This window comes from Pelodiscus sinensis, chromosome 6, assembly GCF_049634645.1.
Source record: "Pelodiscus sinensis isolate JC-2024 chromosome 6, ASM4963464v1, whole genome shotgun sequence".
Lineage (NCBI taxonomy): Eukaryota > Metazoa > Chordata > Testudines > Trionychidae > Pelodiscus > Pelodiscus sinensis.
Genome location: NC_134716.1, coordinates 22,229,533 through 22,246,964, shown reverse-complemented (window position 1 = coordinate 22,246,964; position 17,432 = coordinate 22,229,533). Strand labels below are relative to the sequence as shown.

General features: G+C 41.9%; 2 protein-coding genes across 8 annotated transcripts in view; one reads left to right on the top strand and one right to left on the bottom strand.

The window, feature by feature from the left end:
• PSIP1 (PC4 and SRSF1 interacting protein 1) overlaps positions 1-3,968 on the bottom strand; it is a 76,130-nt gene extending 72,162 nt beyond the window's left edge. The window contains exon 1 of the mRNA XM_075931545.1: positions 3,946-3,968. The gene's annotated coding sequence lies outside the window, so the exon portion shown is untranslated. The remainder of the gene's footprint in view (positions 1-3,945) is intronic.
• CCDC171 (coiled-coil domain containing 171) overlaps positions 1-17,432 on the top strand; it is a 230,259-nt gene that overhangs the window by 4,212 nt on the left and 208,615 nt on the right. For 4 of the 7 annotated variants that reach the window (XM_075931540.1, XM_075931539.1, XM_075931536.1 and 1 more), the window contains exons 1-4: positions 4,100-4,254; positions 7,420-7,580; positions 12,354-12,492; positions 13,202-13,376. In XM_075931540.1, the coding sequence (XP_075787655.1) occupies positions 7,534-7,580; positions 12,354-12,492; positions 13,202-13,376 (361 nt within the window). In that variant the 5' untranslated portion in view covers positions 4,100-4,254; positions 7,420-7,533. Of the gene's footprint in view, positions 1-4,098; positions 4,255-7,419; positions 7,581-12,353; positions 12,493-13,201; positions 13,377-17,432 lie in introns of those variants that run through there. The other 3 variants (XM_075931541.1, XM_075931543.1, XM_075931537.1) reach the window with 3 other exon arrangements.

Here is a 17,432-nt window from a genome sequence, read left to right as displayed (position 1 = left end):
GTATGTAATGTGAGGTGTGCACTAATTACACTCATCGCACAGGCCCAAGTCATTTATGTCTGCATCCAAAGAGCTATTATGGTACAGTTGGCACACGCTGCAAATTCTAGATACGCAAGCGTAATTAGCAAGATTATCCTATTCCAGGAGATCATCTTGATGATGAAAATCTTGTGGTCCCTTGGGATGAAAAGGGCCACTCATGTAGTCCACTCACTAGCCTAAGTTGCCCATTGCTGCTCTATAGTCATACACATAAAAGAACATTAAGGTTGCAAAATCAAGCACTGCAAAGTTAAGAAATGTCATAGTTTAAGTTTGTCTGAGAGACCTTCATTTGGCTTCCTTGAACTTAATATACAGTTTCTTTTTTTGGACCAGTCCGATTCCTGCCCCTCCCACAAGCCTCCCAGTTGCAATCTCCCACATCCCAATCTAATCCCCCAGCTCCATCTTTTATCTCCTTTGGAGTTTTAAATCAGGAAGTTTCCTCCTCCATGCTGCCTAGGCCCCGTTGTAGAGGCACCAAGAGCGCTGGAAAGAAAATATTCCTGTTCTCAGTTCTGGTGCCTAGTTCCAATTGGGTCAGCAGCAGCCCAGACATACAATTGCAGGAATGTTTTTATCTGATGCAACAGTGTTTTTAGCTGTTAGATTCGAGGAAATCAGTATTGAGAATGTGCGAACAGCAAATTATATAGTCTTATAATATGGCTAAATTTGGATGGATTTTCACTGAAACAGTGAAAGGCACATGGCTGATGTAAAAGCTACCTCCCTACCAAATTTCATATCCCTTCTCCAAATATGGGGATGGTAGTGGTGCCTAAAACCCAAAGGTCACCAGAGATTATTTAATATGGACAGAATAACACATTTTTGATAGTCTCATTCTTTACAAATTGGCTGAATTGTTTGGTTGAAATAATAATAATAAAATATTTATAATAATAACTAGCTGGAGTTAGCTGGTATTGCTCAGTCCCGCTCCCCACTGGCCAATTTGCTCCGTCCCTGCCGCCAGCCCTGCTTCCTGCCAACCGATTCTCCTCTTCCTGATCTCCCCAGGCTAGCCCGCTCTCTCCGACCCCGCCCCTCCCAACAGCTCTGCTTCCCGCTGGCCACCACTCCCCTGTTCTCCCCTGGTTAGCCCCTCTGCCCCTGACACTCCTCCTTCCCCCCCCAACCAGCTCTGCTTCCCACTGGCTGCCCCTCTCCCGATCTTCCCCGGCCAGCCCCACTGCTCCCGGGCCCCTCCCCTTCCTCCCAGCCAGCCCCACTCCCCTCCTGGCTGGTTCCTCCCCCTCCCATCAAGTGTGGCCTTTTTTTTTTTTCCCCCCCAAGACTACCTGGTAAACGTAGCTGCGCAGGGCAGGGCAGATACCCGAGCTGTTGTGCGTGTGGGGGTGGGGCGAATCCTGGACGGTGCTTTGGGGCCGCATGACCTAGGGTGGGCGTGGCTGCCCCTGCAGCACAGCACGGCAGGTTATTTTTGATTTTTACAGGTTGAGATCAGGCCTGATCGGGTCCAATAGTACCTTAAAACCTTCTCCTGGAGGAAAGGTTATCCCATGGAAAGTTTAGTTGCGGTAGGTCGTATAGTGTCCAAGTTATTAGAGCACAAACATACAAACATTTTCCTTTATATATTAGATAATAATTAATAAATAAATCCAGACAGACCCAAACACCCTGATTTCAGTCCAAATGGTTAAAATGTGGCAAACCTATAAGTAACTGAAAACAGTGTCTTATAAAGAGAAGTGTTCAGCCATCTTAATTAGTGGAGCTACCACCTGGCCGATAGTGTTCAGTTTGTTATATGCATTGCTAGGTTTTATTCCTGTGCTTTGGGTCATTCTCAACAAAAATGGTTAAAGGTACCTTTCATTTTTCTCTCTCTATCACTAATTCAAGCTTTCTTCATAGATTTTCTTTAACAGAGGACTGTTTAATATTTTTGTGATACTTATTTTAAATTATCCTGTACATATGCTGTCCTTCAACACATTATGGATCCATATTATAGGAGAATTTCTGTGGCTATTTTTTTCTATTTTATCATAAAACTACATTTGCCTTCCATATCTGATTTAATAAGTTCACATTTTAGTATTTTGAAAGCTCTCATGTCTTATACAATTTATTCTCTGCAACCTTACACTTTGGCTACGTCTACACTGGCCCCTTTTCCGGAAGGGGCATGTAAATTTCAGCAGTCGTCGTAGGGAAATCCGCGGGGGATTTAAATATCCCCCGCGGCATTTAAATAAAAATGTCCGCCGCTTTTTTCCGGCTTTTAAAAAAGCCGTAAAAGAGCGTCTAGACTGGCCCCGATCCTCCGGAAAAAGCGCCTTTTTCCAGAGGCTCTTATTCCTACTTCAAAGTAGGAATAAGAGCCTCCGGAAAAGGGCACTTTTTCCGGAGGATCGGGGCCAGTCTAGACGCTCTTTTCCGGCTTTTTTAAAAGCCGGAAAAAAGCGGCGGACATTTTTATTTAAATGCCGCGGGGGATATTTAAATCCTCCGCGGATTTCCCTACGACGACTGCTGAAATTTACATGCCCCTTCCGGAAAAGGGGCCAGTGTAGACGTAGCCTTTGTGTGGTTGTTCATATCTATGCAAATTTAGCACAAATTTGGTGTAAAATTGTATTTACTAAAAAACTGAAGACACATTTCAGTTGCCAGGAAAGTGGCCTCCTCTCCCAATGATGTCAAAAATCAAGAGATAAAATAAAGTTATTTAAAAAAATGAAAACATTACATAATTCTTGGTATTTGAAAGGATTAAAGAATTTGGGTTTGTTTGTTTTTTTTGTGAATAAGCTTTCAATTTTTGGGGGGAATTAAAATTGACAAGCTATTCAAAATGAGCCCAAATATTATGACTAAAGTATTGTATTTGTTGCATTCGTAGGTAAATAAAATGAAACACAAACAAATCACATTCTAATATAGTCAGTTAACAGTTCCACATACCCCATACTAAGCCACGTCTCAGAGGGCTCACTGTGTTAATCTGTAACTTAAAAAGGATTTGTCCTGTCACACCTCTCTAATATATATAAGCTTTCGTGGGCACATGACTCATCTGAAGAAGTGGGTTGTGCCCACAAAAGCTCATGATACTATGTATAGTTAGTCTCTATGGTGCAACAGGACCGTTCTAAGCATATTTTAAGCTCCTGTGTGTGCCGTAAAAAACTTTGGAAAGAAAGAAAGAAAATTAATATTGCAATTCAGCCTTCATTACATTTTTCATTTGAATGTGTTTTTCAAATCTCTTAAACCAGTAAAGCAAGGTCCTGCCAAGGGCTTGTCTGTAGGGGAATATTTTCCCCCTCTAATTATAGAGGTGCATTAAAGAGGTGGGATTGTGGCTATTCTCTGTATCTTGAGGGGTGAATGGTATTGGAACTGTCTCTCTTCCAGTCAGGGGAACCTAAAGTGTCTCCCAGTATCCTGTATCCACAATAATCCAGGGGTGCTGGAATATTTTTTTTTATCATGGGGCTGCTGCTGGTGGAAACCATGTATTCGGTATTTGTTACTACTTCAAGTTGGAGGATGCAATACCACCCTTGTTCCAGCACCACTGAACCTATCTGCTTCTGCACCATGTCCAATATCTTTTCCTGTATTCTCTTTTCTTCATTTTCTGCCTTGACAATATCCCAGCTTTTCTCCTCTCTTATTCTTTCCTTCCATCCCTGTGTGCCCTGTGCTAACTAAGACTCATGCATAAAGACGGCCGGCAAACATATTCGCCCTTGCCCTCTTTCTGTCCTGCCTCGCGGGAATTACAGAGCTGAGAGCGGGAGGAGCACACTCAACCCGGCTTCCCACCATGGGCCACCCTGGCTACTCGAGTCCCCAACTTCACCCGATACGCACGCTCGCTCTGTTCACGCCCCAGGGCTTCAGTAGGCAGCGCATGCTCACTTCTAGCCTGTATGGTCGACTTCAAAGCCTTTCGTTGTATCTCCGGCCATTGGGAGCGTGATGCGTCACAATACTCTCCTCTTCCAATCGGAAGCACGGCTCTGGAACAGAAGGGTGGGACCGGGTCGCCGTGGTGTTGTTACCGGAAGCGGCCGTTGTAAAGTTCTCTTCGAGCTGAGGGGAGGGGCAGCAGAGTGGATTTTTCTGGGGCACCTCTGGGTCCTAAAGCCCACCCAGTTCTATCCCCCCTTCCCAGCTAGTCCAGACTCTGCCTGCCGGCCTGCTGCGCCCAGTCTGCTCTCCGCAGAGGTGGGAGGTAGAGGGGACGGGGGGAGAGGGGTGGTGGAGCGGGAGCAGGGGGAGACGCGGACTGGTGGGAGAGAGGTGGCTGGGGGGGAGCGGGTTTATGGGGAGGGGGTGCTGGAGACTGGTTGAGCAGGGGACGGGGAGGGACAGAGGGTGAGAGGGGGCGGCATTATCTAGGTACAAATGTGCCATTTCTTTGTAATTTCTGTGTGGCTGAGGATCCTGCGCCCCAGCGCCTCTTTTCCTCATCAAATACACTTCGGATTTGGTGGCTTTCAGATGCAGATCGTGCCTCTCATTCTGAGTGTCCTAATTCCGAAGTGTTTTTTCCAGTTGTAAACATATTACCCTTTTCAAATGCAGCCACTTCTGGGGTGGCAGGCAACAAGTTGGTGCACAGAATAGCGAAAGAAGGAGAAAACAGCAGTGGGCGCCCTTGTGTTTTCAGGGAGTTGTTAGACTACTGAGCACTTCCTTCCAGTAAAGTGGAGATTTCTTGTAGCTGGATTATAGACAAAAGCAGTGAAACTCTGGATGTGTATCAGTTCAGAACTTGTTTTCCTAAAATGTTTTTGTACTCAATAGAAAACTAAATAGCAAATTCTAATTGGTGTAAGGCCAGGGGCTGCTTCTTGTTGTGAGTTTTGTATACATTACAAATATTCCTAAAAAAACCCCAACCTGGTCATTCTTAGAATGTTCATTGCATATTTGCAGAAAACTGTTCTCATTTTGTATGATTTTGTATCCGAGTGCTCTGGCTTAGGGATGTAAATGATTAACGGATAAGCAAAAGCTTATTGGCTAATGCTATAGACTACATGTCCCTCCTCTCTTCCCCAGTAATTTTTTTAGCAGGCTGTCCAGCAGCCCAGCTCAGTCCCAGATTGTGCCAGGTCCAGGACCTACCCATACTGTGGCTCTGCATTTAAAGTGTATTAGGAGGCAGGCAGGCAGGCAGCCCAGTTCAGTTCAGTTCCAGCTCGCACCGGGCCTGGGAGCTCAGACCCGGCCTTGACAGGGGCTGCTGCCACCCCATGTTAACTGTCTCTGTATCAGGGGCTGAAGCGTGGGGCAACAAGCAACCGGTCCACAAGGGGAGATGGTTTTTAACCTGGCTCCCCTTGCAGACTAGCTCCCACCTTGCACCCTATGTTGCTGTCTCTCATACAGAGGCAGCAGTGTGGAGTGGCAGGGCGCTCCTCAGGAGCGGGGCCAGAGCACACTGGCTGCCAGCCCCACCCCCAGGGACTATAGAATCCTTGAGTAACTGATAAGAATTCCTGAGGCTAATCGACTATTTAATTAACCAATATTTAACATCCCTACTTCAGATTTGAATGTCTGAGGCTCAGAAAACTGCAAACGAGATCTGGCTGTGAAATTGAATGTACACAGAAGTAGCAAGAGAGCTTTATTTATTTATATGTTTTACTAGAAAATTGACCTAGCATTGATCAGGTCCTTCAAGGCAGGAGTCTGGGGATGTGGAGGGTGCAGGAGTCAGGGCAGTGAGTGGTGGTCTCAGGAAAGGGTTGGAGCCAGCCAACGGCTGCTCCCTGGGACGGCTGGGGCTGCACTGCCTGGCAGGCTACTGCTCTGCAGCTCTCTGGTGCTTTCTGAGTAGCAGGGGTGTGCTTGCTTGCTACCCCTTATGGTCATTCTCGAGTATAACTGTCACTGCTGTCACTGCCCTCCCTTTCTGTTTGATAAGAAACAATTGCATTTCACACACATTCCATTGTCCTAGCACAATCAAACCATTACTTTGCTTTAAGAGATGGTAAAGAGAAAGCTGCATATCAAATTTGGTAGTCCTAGCTCTTACCATTTAGGAGGAGTTTTTGAACATACAGACTCACATAGACAGATGTGCAGACAGATGCAAAAAATTCTCAAATATATAGTAGATGTTATATTATATATTTGGTTGGAAAACTCTGATTCTTGTTATGTCTAGATATTAATGATGTACCATTTTGAACAATTACTAAAATTCAAAAGATATTAGGTTATTTTGCTTTATTTAAAGGGATGCTGTTATTAACATAACATAAAAACAAAGTCTGTGCCTTTGTCACTTACCTTTGGATTATTAAGAGATTAACCTTTTAGTACTGTTATTATTTATTATTTGTATTACTGTGATGCTGAGGACCCGGTAGCAGTAGGTACCATACAAACCCAGAACTAAAAGATGGTTCCTGTCCTTAAGGGTATACAAACTAATTATAAAACAATGGATGAATATAGACACATGGGTAGTGAGACAATATTGGTCAGCATAATATACAGTCCTTTCAGTACACCAGCAGACTGCTGTCAAATTTTGTGTACGTATCATGGCCAAAGAATTTTAAGGAGGAATTTGAAGGTGGATAATGAGATTTAGGGATGTTAAATTGTGTGTAATCAGCTAATTGATTAGTCGATAAGGGGGGGAACTGCAGACCACAGCAGGGTTAACTCCCACCCCGGGAACTAACCCCACTTCAGCTCTGCCTCTTAAATGTATTAAGAGCCGCCCAGCTCTTAATACATTTAAAAGGCAGAGGCGTAGCAGGGTGCCTGGGTGCAAGCAGGGAATCAACTGATTCCTGACTTCTACCTGGTCCCCCTTGCTGTGCCTCTGCTTTTCAAATGTATTAAAAAGGTGTTTCCCCCCAGCACCATTTGGGGGAACAGAGGAGGCAGAGGCATAGCTGGGACCGGGCGCAAGCCGGGAATCAGCTGATGCCTGGCTCCTGCCCGGTCCCCACCCACTGCACCTTTGCTTTTTAAACATATTAAGAGCTTGGAAATTCCATTGACTACTCGATTAGCTAATTAAATGCAATTTAACATCCTTAGTATCTATATTGTGACTTTGTAGGTCTAAGGTATTTTTTTATAGAGGGATGCAATCTGGGGAAATGGAGGGATACAGTCTACAAAGAGATAATTTTGTATGTTTCACTCTCTTTCTGTTAGAAATGTAGTCTCAAACATGCTTTTCCGCTTATTAGGAAATGCAGTTTTCCAGCTGGCATCAGCGGAGCTCTGTCTGGTAGTAAATGTTAGCCTGACTGAGCCTCCTAAAGTTTAAATTGTTTGTTTACTATTTGTGAGTAAATACCAATGGTTCCTTTTACAATGAGATATAAACTGCCCTCTTTTATATTGTTATAGGTTTTAACGTATCCATATAATGCAAAGAGAAGAATAATCTTTGAAATGGTCTCAGTTTCTGTAAAGGAATATAATTGAAAATTATGCTCATTATAAAGCTGACGATTCATCATCATGAATTCTATCTCACCGATCAGTTATACTATTCCTGAAATCAAACGGTGAGCTTAAGTTCCTTATATTAAAATCCACTAATATATATTGTCTTTCTGTGGAAATTTTTAATTCATATGGCAATTTGGAGGTAAGTCATTCCAAAATAAAACAACTTAAAACATACATATAATCAGGGCTTGACAAACCCCAGAGAGAGCTACTCACCAGTCCCGCACCACGCATGCGCCAGACTGGCACTGCGCACGCGCGAAGCGCCAGTGAATGGGGTGCACGGAGCGATCGGCTGAAATCTACTCGTCATGGGCGAGTAGATTCAGCGGTTTGTTGAGCCCTGCATATAATCTTATACAGCTTGTTTGAGAACAGCAGGCCAGAAGGCATGAATGATATCTCTAATAAAGCATAAGAAATGCTAAGAAAGAACAGAAGGATATAAAAAGAAAAAAGGCTGTGAGATGGAACGGGTCATCAGATATAGTTAGGAGCATTTGCACTGGGTTACAGAAGTCTTTCATTTTCTGGACAAGACAGCATTTGGTTACACTTTCTATAACTTTTTCAGTTGTAGGACTAGTTCTAGAAACTTGGGTATTGAAGGGAAGAATCTGTTCAGGGAGATTGTGTGCTGAATTGAAACTTTGTGTTTCTGAAAACTTTCTGAAGTATGTCCCATGGGTATGAAGGTCCTCAAATTCACAGATGGAAATTCTGTCAGCATCTTTGCAGTGTATTGCCATGCAGGGGTGATTTGGGGAAGGAATCAAATAGTTGGCATAAATGACCTTTGTGTTGATAAATTAGGCTATGGTATAGCTGCATTTGACAGTTTTTGGATGTAATTTTCAGGAGTAGTCAACACCACCTTTAAAAATTTCAGCCTTTAGTTTATAGTTAAATAAATTATTGCCCTTTTGGAAACCACATAGTTTTCTGGTTTCTCAAGTACTTCCAATTGGTTAATTAGAACAAGTGGGATGCACAATCGCTTTTTTTTTTAATGCACGCTATGGAAAGGAGAGAAGAAGGCTGCCTTATGCAGATTTATGGATATGGCCTTTATCACTCACATCAATGCTTTTGCTTTTCTTGAGTATACGGTGTCTTGAAACAATAGTGTCATTAGCGAGAACATTGTTTCATTCTAGTTATATTGATCCTAAGCACTAGCTGTTACCATTTAAAACCCAACAGTATATGATTCCTAATTGTTTTGGCAGAGGTAACAGAATTCTGTGGTAAACTCTTTATCCTTGAAACATTATCTATGTTAGATTAAATTTTTGAACATAATTTATGGTTAGGATAGGTATGCAGAATCCTCCTTTGGCTATACAAGTTTAGAAAAATCTTAAAGCCAATTAACAAGTGGAAGAAAAATCAATCTCTTAGGGTATGTATACACAGCAGTGTTATTTCAGAATGACATAGGGCATATCTACGCTACAAGTTGTTATTTTAAAGTAATGTCGATCTGGAGGATTTCTTACTCCAACTCATGGTAACCCTCATTTCATAAGGAGTAAGGGAAGTTGAAAGAAGAGTGCTCTTCCTTCAATTTCCTGCTGTGTAGACAGCACCAAAAGCAGAATTAAGTTATTTCGATTTAAACTATTCAGTTGATGTAGCTGAAGTTGCATAGTTTAATTCGACTTTAGCCCTGCTGTGTAGATGTACCCTTAGTTGTGGCATAATTATAATTGCACAACTTTATTTTATCAGGTGTGACGACAAACCCTAAGACAACTTTTACAATATTGTAACCAATATGATTGCAGTACTCAAGTGAACTTTAAAGTCAGCATATTGATTTGCTGAATTGCCCATGTTTAAATTTTCATTACCTAGCTACTTCATCTGCTCTTATTTTTCTTAAAGAATATTAGAGACAGTGTGAGGGATGGCATTTTATATATGATTTTGGTAAAAGAATACTTTCATAGTGAGATTATCCATCAGGAATATTAAATAATAGAAGAACATTTTTGAACAAGGCCGTACAGTCATCTCACTTACATTTATGATAACTACAAATAGCTTCTGTTTATTCTAGTAAAAGTCCATTGTGTGTGTATTCAGCCTTATCACTTACATATGCTTTAGTTATCTCTTCTAGTTATTGTTATGGTTTGTCAGAATCCTCTGTTCATCATATGTATATGTACAGTAAAACTCCAATTGTCTGGCATCCAGTGGTCCGGCACTCCCGATAGTCTGCCACCAATGGGAACCCGGAAGTGCTCCAGCCAGCCGAACAATTGGAGCTGCTGTGAGCCCCATGGGCACTCATGGCTGGGAAAGGGAAGGGGAGAAGAGGGGAAGGGGATTATACCCCTGTGACGGGTCTGCTGGGAGCCGCACTGCGACTGGCCGGGGGCTGGGGGGTGGGCGGGGAATGGCATGGCGAGGGGCGAACCCTCCCCCATTTTGCAGGAAGGTGGGAGAAGCCCCATGCAGCCGCCGAGAGTTTCCGGGAGGGGAGCGGGCTCCCCACCCCCCAGACTGCAGTAGTTATCGCAGAGCAGGGAATTGGGGGGGGGCACTGTGGGACCAACCCGGCAGCACCCCAGCTGCTCTGTCCTGCAGCTTCCCTAAGTCCGCCACTCGTCAGTTTCAGCAGCGGCAGTGGGGGACTTGGGGAAGTGGTGCAGAGCAGAGCAGCTGGGGTGCTGCCGGGCACCGAGCAGGGGGGTGAAGGGCAGTGCTGCGGGACCAACCCGGCAGCACCCCAGCTGCTCTGCTCCACGCCGCTTCCCCAAGTCCGCTGCTGCTGAAACTGACGAGTGGGAAGGTGCAGTGCAGAGCAGCTGGGGTGCTGCTGGGTTGGTCCTGCAGTGCCGCCCGTCTTCCCCCGTTCTGCGATAACTACTGCAGTCTGGGGGGTGGAGAGCTCGCTCCCCTCCCGGAAACTCGCGGCGGTGGCGCGGGACTTCCTCCGCCTTCCTGCAAAACAGCGGAGGGTTTGCCCCTTGCTGCGCCGTTCCCGCCCACCCGCCAGACACAGTGCGGGTCCTGGCAGACCAGTCACAGCCCCCTGCCAGAGTACCTCCCGATACTCCAGCATATTCGATAATCCGGCACCATTTAGGTCCCAAAAGTGCCGGATTATCAGAAGTCTACTGTACTAGGAATAGCTCTCACATAGGGTGCAAAATATCAGAATGTGTAAAATATCAGAATACTGGATACTCTGCCATTGTTCTTGTGATTTCCTTGTGTGCCTGAGGCAGGAATGTAAGAGTTTAATCATTTAACTGGTTAACCAATAAGTATTAGCTTATTGTTTTCCTTTACGGTTAATCTTTTCTGTGCTAGCGTGTGCTGACTCCTGGGGAGCTGGCTGCCACCCAGTGCTGCAAGCTCTACAGTATGAGAGAGTCCAAATTTAAGTTTGTACTGCCTGCAATCATCAAGGTTTTGCAAAGTTCCTCCCAGTTGCTCTTCTATTTCTAGCCCTTCATACCCTCCTTACTACTACTTGATTTTCCTCTACACTCCAAGCTGCTTCTTATAATGACTGTGAAATGTGGCATAAATGAATATAACACATTTTAAAGTTATTTTATTTTTAGCTACATTATGAATTTCTTGTCACCGTGCTTTGTTTCTTAACTAATTTTTACCTTCTTTCTGTTGATTCCTTTGGGTATAGCTCCCATAGTAATACTATATGTCTGTTGTGGTTCTGTTGCAATAAATCTAGGTGCAATTTCACAAATGCTAATTATTCTTCTGGGTGAAATTCACTTAATAAACATGAGAGAGAATGATCTATGACACGAACAATTGGCCTGGTTTCACATAAAAGCAGTGGTCACTGTGATATAGACACAATATAAACATTAGATCTTAAATATATATGGGATACTGTCAAGACAATTAAATTCGTAATAGATTATTGACTAAATTATTCATAATGCCTTGAAACAATTAAAGTTGACAATGTTTTAAAAAAACAACTTATTGTTTACCCTTTATTCTATTTTTGTTTTTCATGTTCTCAGGTTGGATGACAGCATTATTCTAATAAATGTCTCTTTCTGGTTCTCATTTAGTGGAAACTGTAATTTAGTGTTTGATAAACAATACTACAGGATAATGTTTATTTTTAAATTTAAAACTACAGCAGTTTTTGTGATACTCTTTAATACTTCTTTTAGGTTAAAATATACAAACCATTGGTGTTGTTAATTGTGTGGAAAATCACACAGACTTTTGTAAGTCACTTTGGAGGAAACCAGGTTTTTTTTTTCATATGTGGCATGGCCTCCATTTAAAGTCTATTTTATTTATAATTGTCTTGGTTGTGTACATTTTTGTACACAAAAAAGTAGCTTTTTTTCAAAAAAAATTTCACCTGAGTCTAGACTGCAGCAGGGTTCTTTCAAAAGTAAAACGAAAGAATGTGGCAGTTTTTTCGATTGCAGCAAACCTCATTTTATGAGGAATAATGCCTTTTTTTCGAAAGTACTCCTTTGAAAAAAGGCGCTATTGAATGCAAACTGTGCTTTTTCGAAAGAGCATCTAGACTCTTTCAAAAAAGCGGCTCGCTTTTTTGAAAAATCTGGTTGTAGTCTAGACGCTCTCTTTCGAAAGAGGCTTTTTCGAAAGATTTTTTTCAAAAAAGCCTCTTTCAAAAGAGGCTTGTAATCTAGATGTAGTCTCAACAAGCCAAAATAACGGAGATCTGCTGGTTCTCTTTTTAAATGGTAAGGTTTACGCCTTTGCAGTGTCCTTCTAACATTTAATCAAATCAGCACCAATTAAAATTGATATAAACAGGGAAGCAATGATCGTTAAAATAGACTTCTGTTTTGCAGCCTACACTGTATCCAGAGTGAGCTGAGAATAGTGCAAAATAGTGGTCAGTCAGAGCTAGATGTTACTGAAGATCTGAGAAGGAAGCTTCATCAAGCCAAAAAAGAAAAACTGGACATAACCACTAAACATAATCAAGATGTAAGTTTTTATTCATAGAAAAAAATCAGTATTTGAAATTAAAGTACTCTTAGGCACTACTGCCTGTACTTTAGAGAATTCACTTCTTGTAAAAATAAGAAGAGAAGAGAAATTACATAGCAGTGCTCACTTCATATCTCTTGCAATTGACCCTGATTTTGCATTTTGGAGAACTGATGTGTGTATCGGTGGGGTTGCTGTCAGGAGGTAGCAATGGAGTCTGGTTATTTAAAAGGCACAGAACTGCTGGATCCTTTAAATCAGGGGTCAACAAACTACATCAAAATTCAGAACAAGTGGTCAACAAAGGGCTGTATAAGAATGTCCATTTGCATGACTGCATTATTATTGATAATTGACATAATGATTAACAATAGTATAAATAAAACCTTTTACTCACAGACTTGATTTAATGGGACTTCTGCTGCTGCATTTTTTCGCACATTCCTTTGAAGTTTACATCATAACTGGTCAAATCCAGCTTCATGCAGGGGTATAGGATCTGGGCAGGATGTGGGGTATACGAGGAGGTGAGGGTGCGAGGTCTGGGTGAGAGGCAGGCTTGGGAGTAGGGTGTTTGCCCAGGAGGAGGGGGCAGGAGCAAGGAGTTCTTGGGCTCACAGACAGACAGAAAGACTCACATATCTACGATTGTATATCTATAATATATATACATTAATAAAGTTTCTGAAACCTATTTCTCTTCTAGCTGTCCAACTATGAAAGCCAGATTGCCAGGTTGCGATCTGAAGTTGAGAAAGGAGAAGCCATTCGACAAAGTCTGGAATATGAACTGGTCATTGCCAGAAAAGATGCTGGTCTTCAAAGATACTCTGCAGAAGAAAATTTATGTGAAGCCAACAATCAACTTCAGCAGATGCAAGGTATGTTTAGAAAACTTTATATGCCCAGCAATGAGTAAATATTTTAATTCAGAGCCTCTGTATTGAGAGTCAAGCAGACAGTGACTTAATTTGGTTTGCTAGTCATCACTAGTTTGGTTTGATTTGAGCTCTACCATATATTTCCTGTCTCCTCTCCAGCTCCCTTTGTGAAACTCTCTTGGATCTCCCATTACCAAATTAAACATACTAAAACTGTCCTCTCCATTCCCCACTTCCAAACAACATTCCTTTGAAATGTCCTTTGAAATGTCACAATCAAATTCTCTTTCCTCCTTCTTGTCCAGGTACACGACCTTGATGGTGTTTGACTCCTTTTTTCCTTCTCTCCCCACATCCAGGTTGTTGCTCTATCTTCCTGTTCTTTCTTTCTTCTCTATTTCTATGGTAGAAATCTTGCCCCATGCCTGGTTATTTCTCTAGCCTATCTGTATCTCACTTAACACTCTATAAAAACGTCTCCTCTTTCTTACCTCCAACTCTAATAATGAGTTGCAGTTTGGTAACGCTTCCCAAACTAAACACTCATCAGATTGTTGTGTTTCAGTCCCACCATGCTAGACTTGTGTGTTTTATTCAAAAGCTCTAGAACAGGCTCTTTTCTTGGCCTCTGGCTCACTTCCTGAATAGTCGATTAACCTAATTAATTCTTATTGGTTACTCAACTATTTTATAGTCCCTGGTGGTGGGGCCGGCAGCCAGTGTGCTTCAGTCCCACTCCTGAGGAGCTACCTGACACTCAACACTACTGTCTCTGTATGGCAAGACCTGGCCTGCGAGAGGAGCCACTTAAAAAACCAGCTCCCCTTGCGGACTAGTACAGAAGCAGCAGCATGGGGTGGCAGCGGCCTCTGTTGCAGGGAAGTGGGAGGGTGGCACTGAGTGCCCGGACCCGGTGTGAGCTGGAACTGAGCTGAGCTGCTGGCCAGCCTGCTGAAAATTTACTGGTGGGGAGGAAGTGTGTGTAGTCTATAACATTAATCTATAAACTTTTGCGTATCGGTTAATTGACTACACCATTAAATCCCTAGTCTAGACTAGTTGTAATTGCCATCATCATCATCTCCATCTCTCCCCCCCCCATCTTTTTTTGATTTCCTCCTGTCCTCTTTGTCGAGTAACCCATTCATCAACCTCATCAGATGGCCATAGTCTCCCAGCAAGTGCTCCATTCCTTAATTACCAACCCACCTGCAGTTCTGACTTGAAAAATTGGTTTGCTCTGGGCATTAGACATTTTTTTTGTCTAAGGGTAAACAATTTGAATTGATCATCATCAAGGTTTAGTTCCATTTTCTGCCCAATGTCACTACCCCTTGGAATTTCACCCGAAGATGAAGATAAAAAGACAGCAGAGAAAGCACAGACTATGCAATCAAAAGGGAGTTTGTAGTTTGATATAGACATACATATGGAAGGTTCACAATATCAAACATCGACTGTACATAGAGTTCTCAAGCATCACATAACATTCCTCTCTTTGAATCTTTCCTTTGTTTGGTGCAAGAAGTTTAAACTTTTCCTAGTGTGTGTGTCAGCTGTCCTTTTCAACTTCTTTTCCTCCTATTCTTTATTCTCCTTCTCCTTACATGTTACAGGTAACCTACAACGTTTTTTAAAAAATGGGATTTGTGCTCTTTTTCTTTACTTGTCACGTGTGAAGGACTTGAGAATGGTGTGTGTGTTAATGAAGCATTTTTCTACTTGTTTTTATACGGTAGAGTAGACATTCAGGTCTTATATACTCTGAAATTCAGGTTTTATACACTGAGGCTATGTCTACATTGGCCCCTTTTCCGGAAGGGGCATGTTAATTTCACGAGTCGTAATAGGGAAATCCGCGGGGGATTTAAATATCCCCCGCGGCATTTAAATAAAAATGTCCGCCGCTTTTTTCCGGCTTTTAGAAAAGCCGGAAAAGAGCGTCTACACTGGCCCCGATCCTCCGGAAAAAGCGCCCTTTTCCGGAGGATCTTATTCCTACTTCAAAGTACAAAGCGGCGGACATTTTTATTTAAATGCCGCGGGGGATATTTAAATCCCCCGCGGATTTCCCTATTACGACTCGTGAAATTAACATACCCCTTCCGGAAAAGGGGCCAATGTAGACGAGCCCTGAGTGGATCAGTGAAGAATTGGTAGGTTTAGGATTAAAATAGGAAGTGATTTGTTTTTGTTAAACACTACTTTTTTAGTAAAACATGTCTGTGTTAAAGGTTCAGCATTTAGTGAAGGACCTAGAATGCTCTTACTACATATTTTTGAGTTTTCAAAGAAAGACAATGAGAAATCTGTTCTTTGTTTTCAGGAATGCCTTATGAATTGTAAGAACAAGGGCGGAGGGAAGGCACAAGTTAATGATGGCTTACAAATGATGCCATATTTAAACACTTAGTTGTTAGTTTCCTTTTAATAGAAATTTTCTCCATTCTTTTAAATATCAGGTTATTAAGTATCTCCTATATAAATATGGAACATTGTAAGTTTCAGTTTACATAAATAGTCAGCTGTCAAAATCTTGTTTTGTGACTTATTTCCTGGTTTGGTTAAATAATTAGCTGATGAAAAGAGCCAAATCATGATTATGTTGCTTCTCTTTATCCATGTATATGGCTTAATGTTCATTCTCCCCAGTGCAAGCCTTCTTAAGTCTTTTCTTGATTACTTTCTGCTTTAATGGCCCCTCAGTGGCTTACTGCTTTGTTAGATGGACCTCTTCTGTGAGCTTGCAACTTTTCCAGTCTTTCCTATGGATTCTGCTATTTTCCTCTGGCAACCTTTGGTTTGTTCCATTAATTATCTTTACCTCTTAATTTATCCTTTCTTTAATCTTTTTAAGAAAATCTCTTTATTTACACTTTTAAAATTTAGAAGACAACAGAAATTAATAGTGAAAGAATGGAGCTTATATTTTTGCAAGTCTTGCTCAGTACTGCACTGTGTATTAAGTAAAATGAGAAACTAAAATAAAATCAAAGTTAGCTTAATATGAAATCCAGATCTGAAAAATATACTACTACAGGTACTTCATGGCTGATCAGCCATATACATAAAATAGTGATAGTAACATGGTTTTCAACACGCCATACTGGCAACGTCTTTAGGACAGGAGTGCGCACACAAAAGCATACAGTCTTAGTTCTATGATAAATCTTCATGTCCTGCATGAGTTTTCTTGTCATGTATCTTTATTAACAATGAGGGTTTTTAGAAAAGAGATCCCTTTTCTGTCCAGGTTAACTTTTATATTTTGGGATTTTCTATAGTTCCTGCACATGCATACCTGGTGTGAATCTTCACTGAAGTCATTGGGGCTCGCTGGCATGCAGTTGTAGGGTTAGGGTATAAATGTTTCCTACAGAATGAGGATTTTTAAAGAGGGTAAGTTAGGAGAGAGAAGATTTCATCTAGGACAACAGGGAAGTCCAGTATAATTTGGGATTTTTTGGGAAGAGGGTTAAGAGATTGGGTTTTGTGGAGGGAGTTGAAGAAAATCAAGTGAAGTACAGAGAGTCGGTTTGCAATTATTGGAAGGTAATAAGGGGGAGAGATTTATTATACCCAGTGTTGAGGGGAAAGGAAGTCGGGGATTTAAAATGTATATTGAATTGTTAGAAAAGGGTGGCGAGATTAGGTTTGGGAATTAATCATTTGATAAATCCAATGAAAAATTAATTAAGATTCAGGGATACAGAGAGTACAGAGAGTTTCCCCCTTTTGTCATAGTGATCTTTAGAACTGGGAATTAGAGCAATTGGAGACAGGAGAGGGCAGTATGAATCATGGTTAAAAGAAAGGAGTGTTAAAAATATTGGAAGGAGCAGTGTTACAGATATGCATTTGACTGAAGGCAGATGTGGTGAATTCCTGGATAGTATGTAATGGATGCCAAGATCAGAGATTTAGAAGGGAGATGTATTTGCTGGAGCTTTCATCAAAGGATACTTTTATCTGTTAGCAGACTATCAATATCTAATTGGATTGAAGGAAGTAAGATGAAGACAGGAGTTGAACCTGAAGAAAAAAGCCATATAGAAG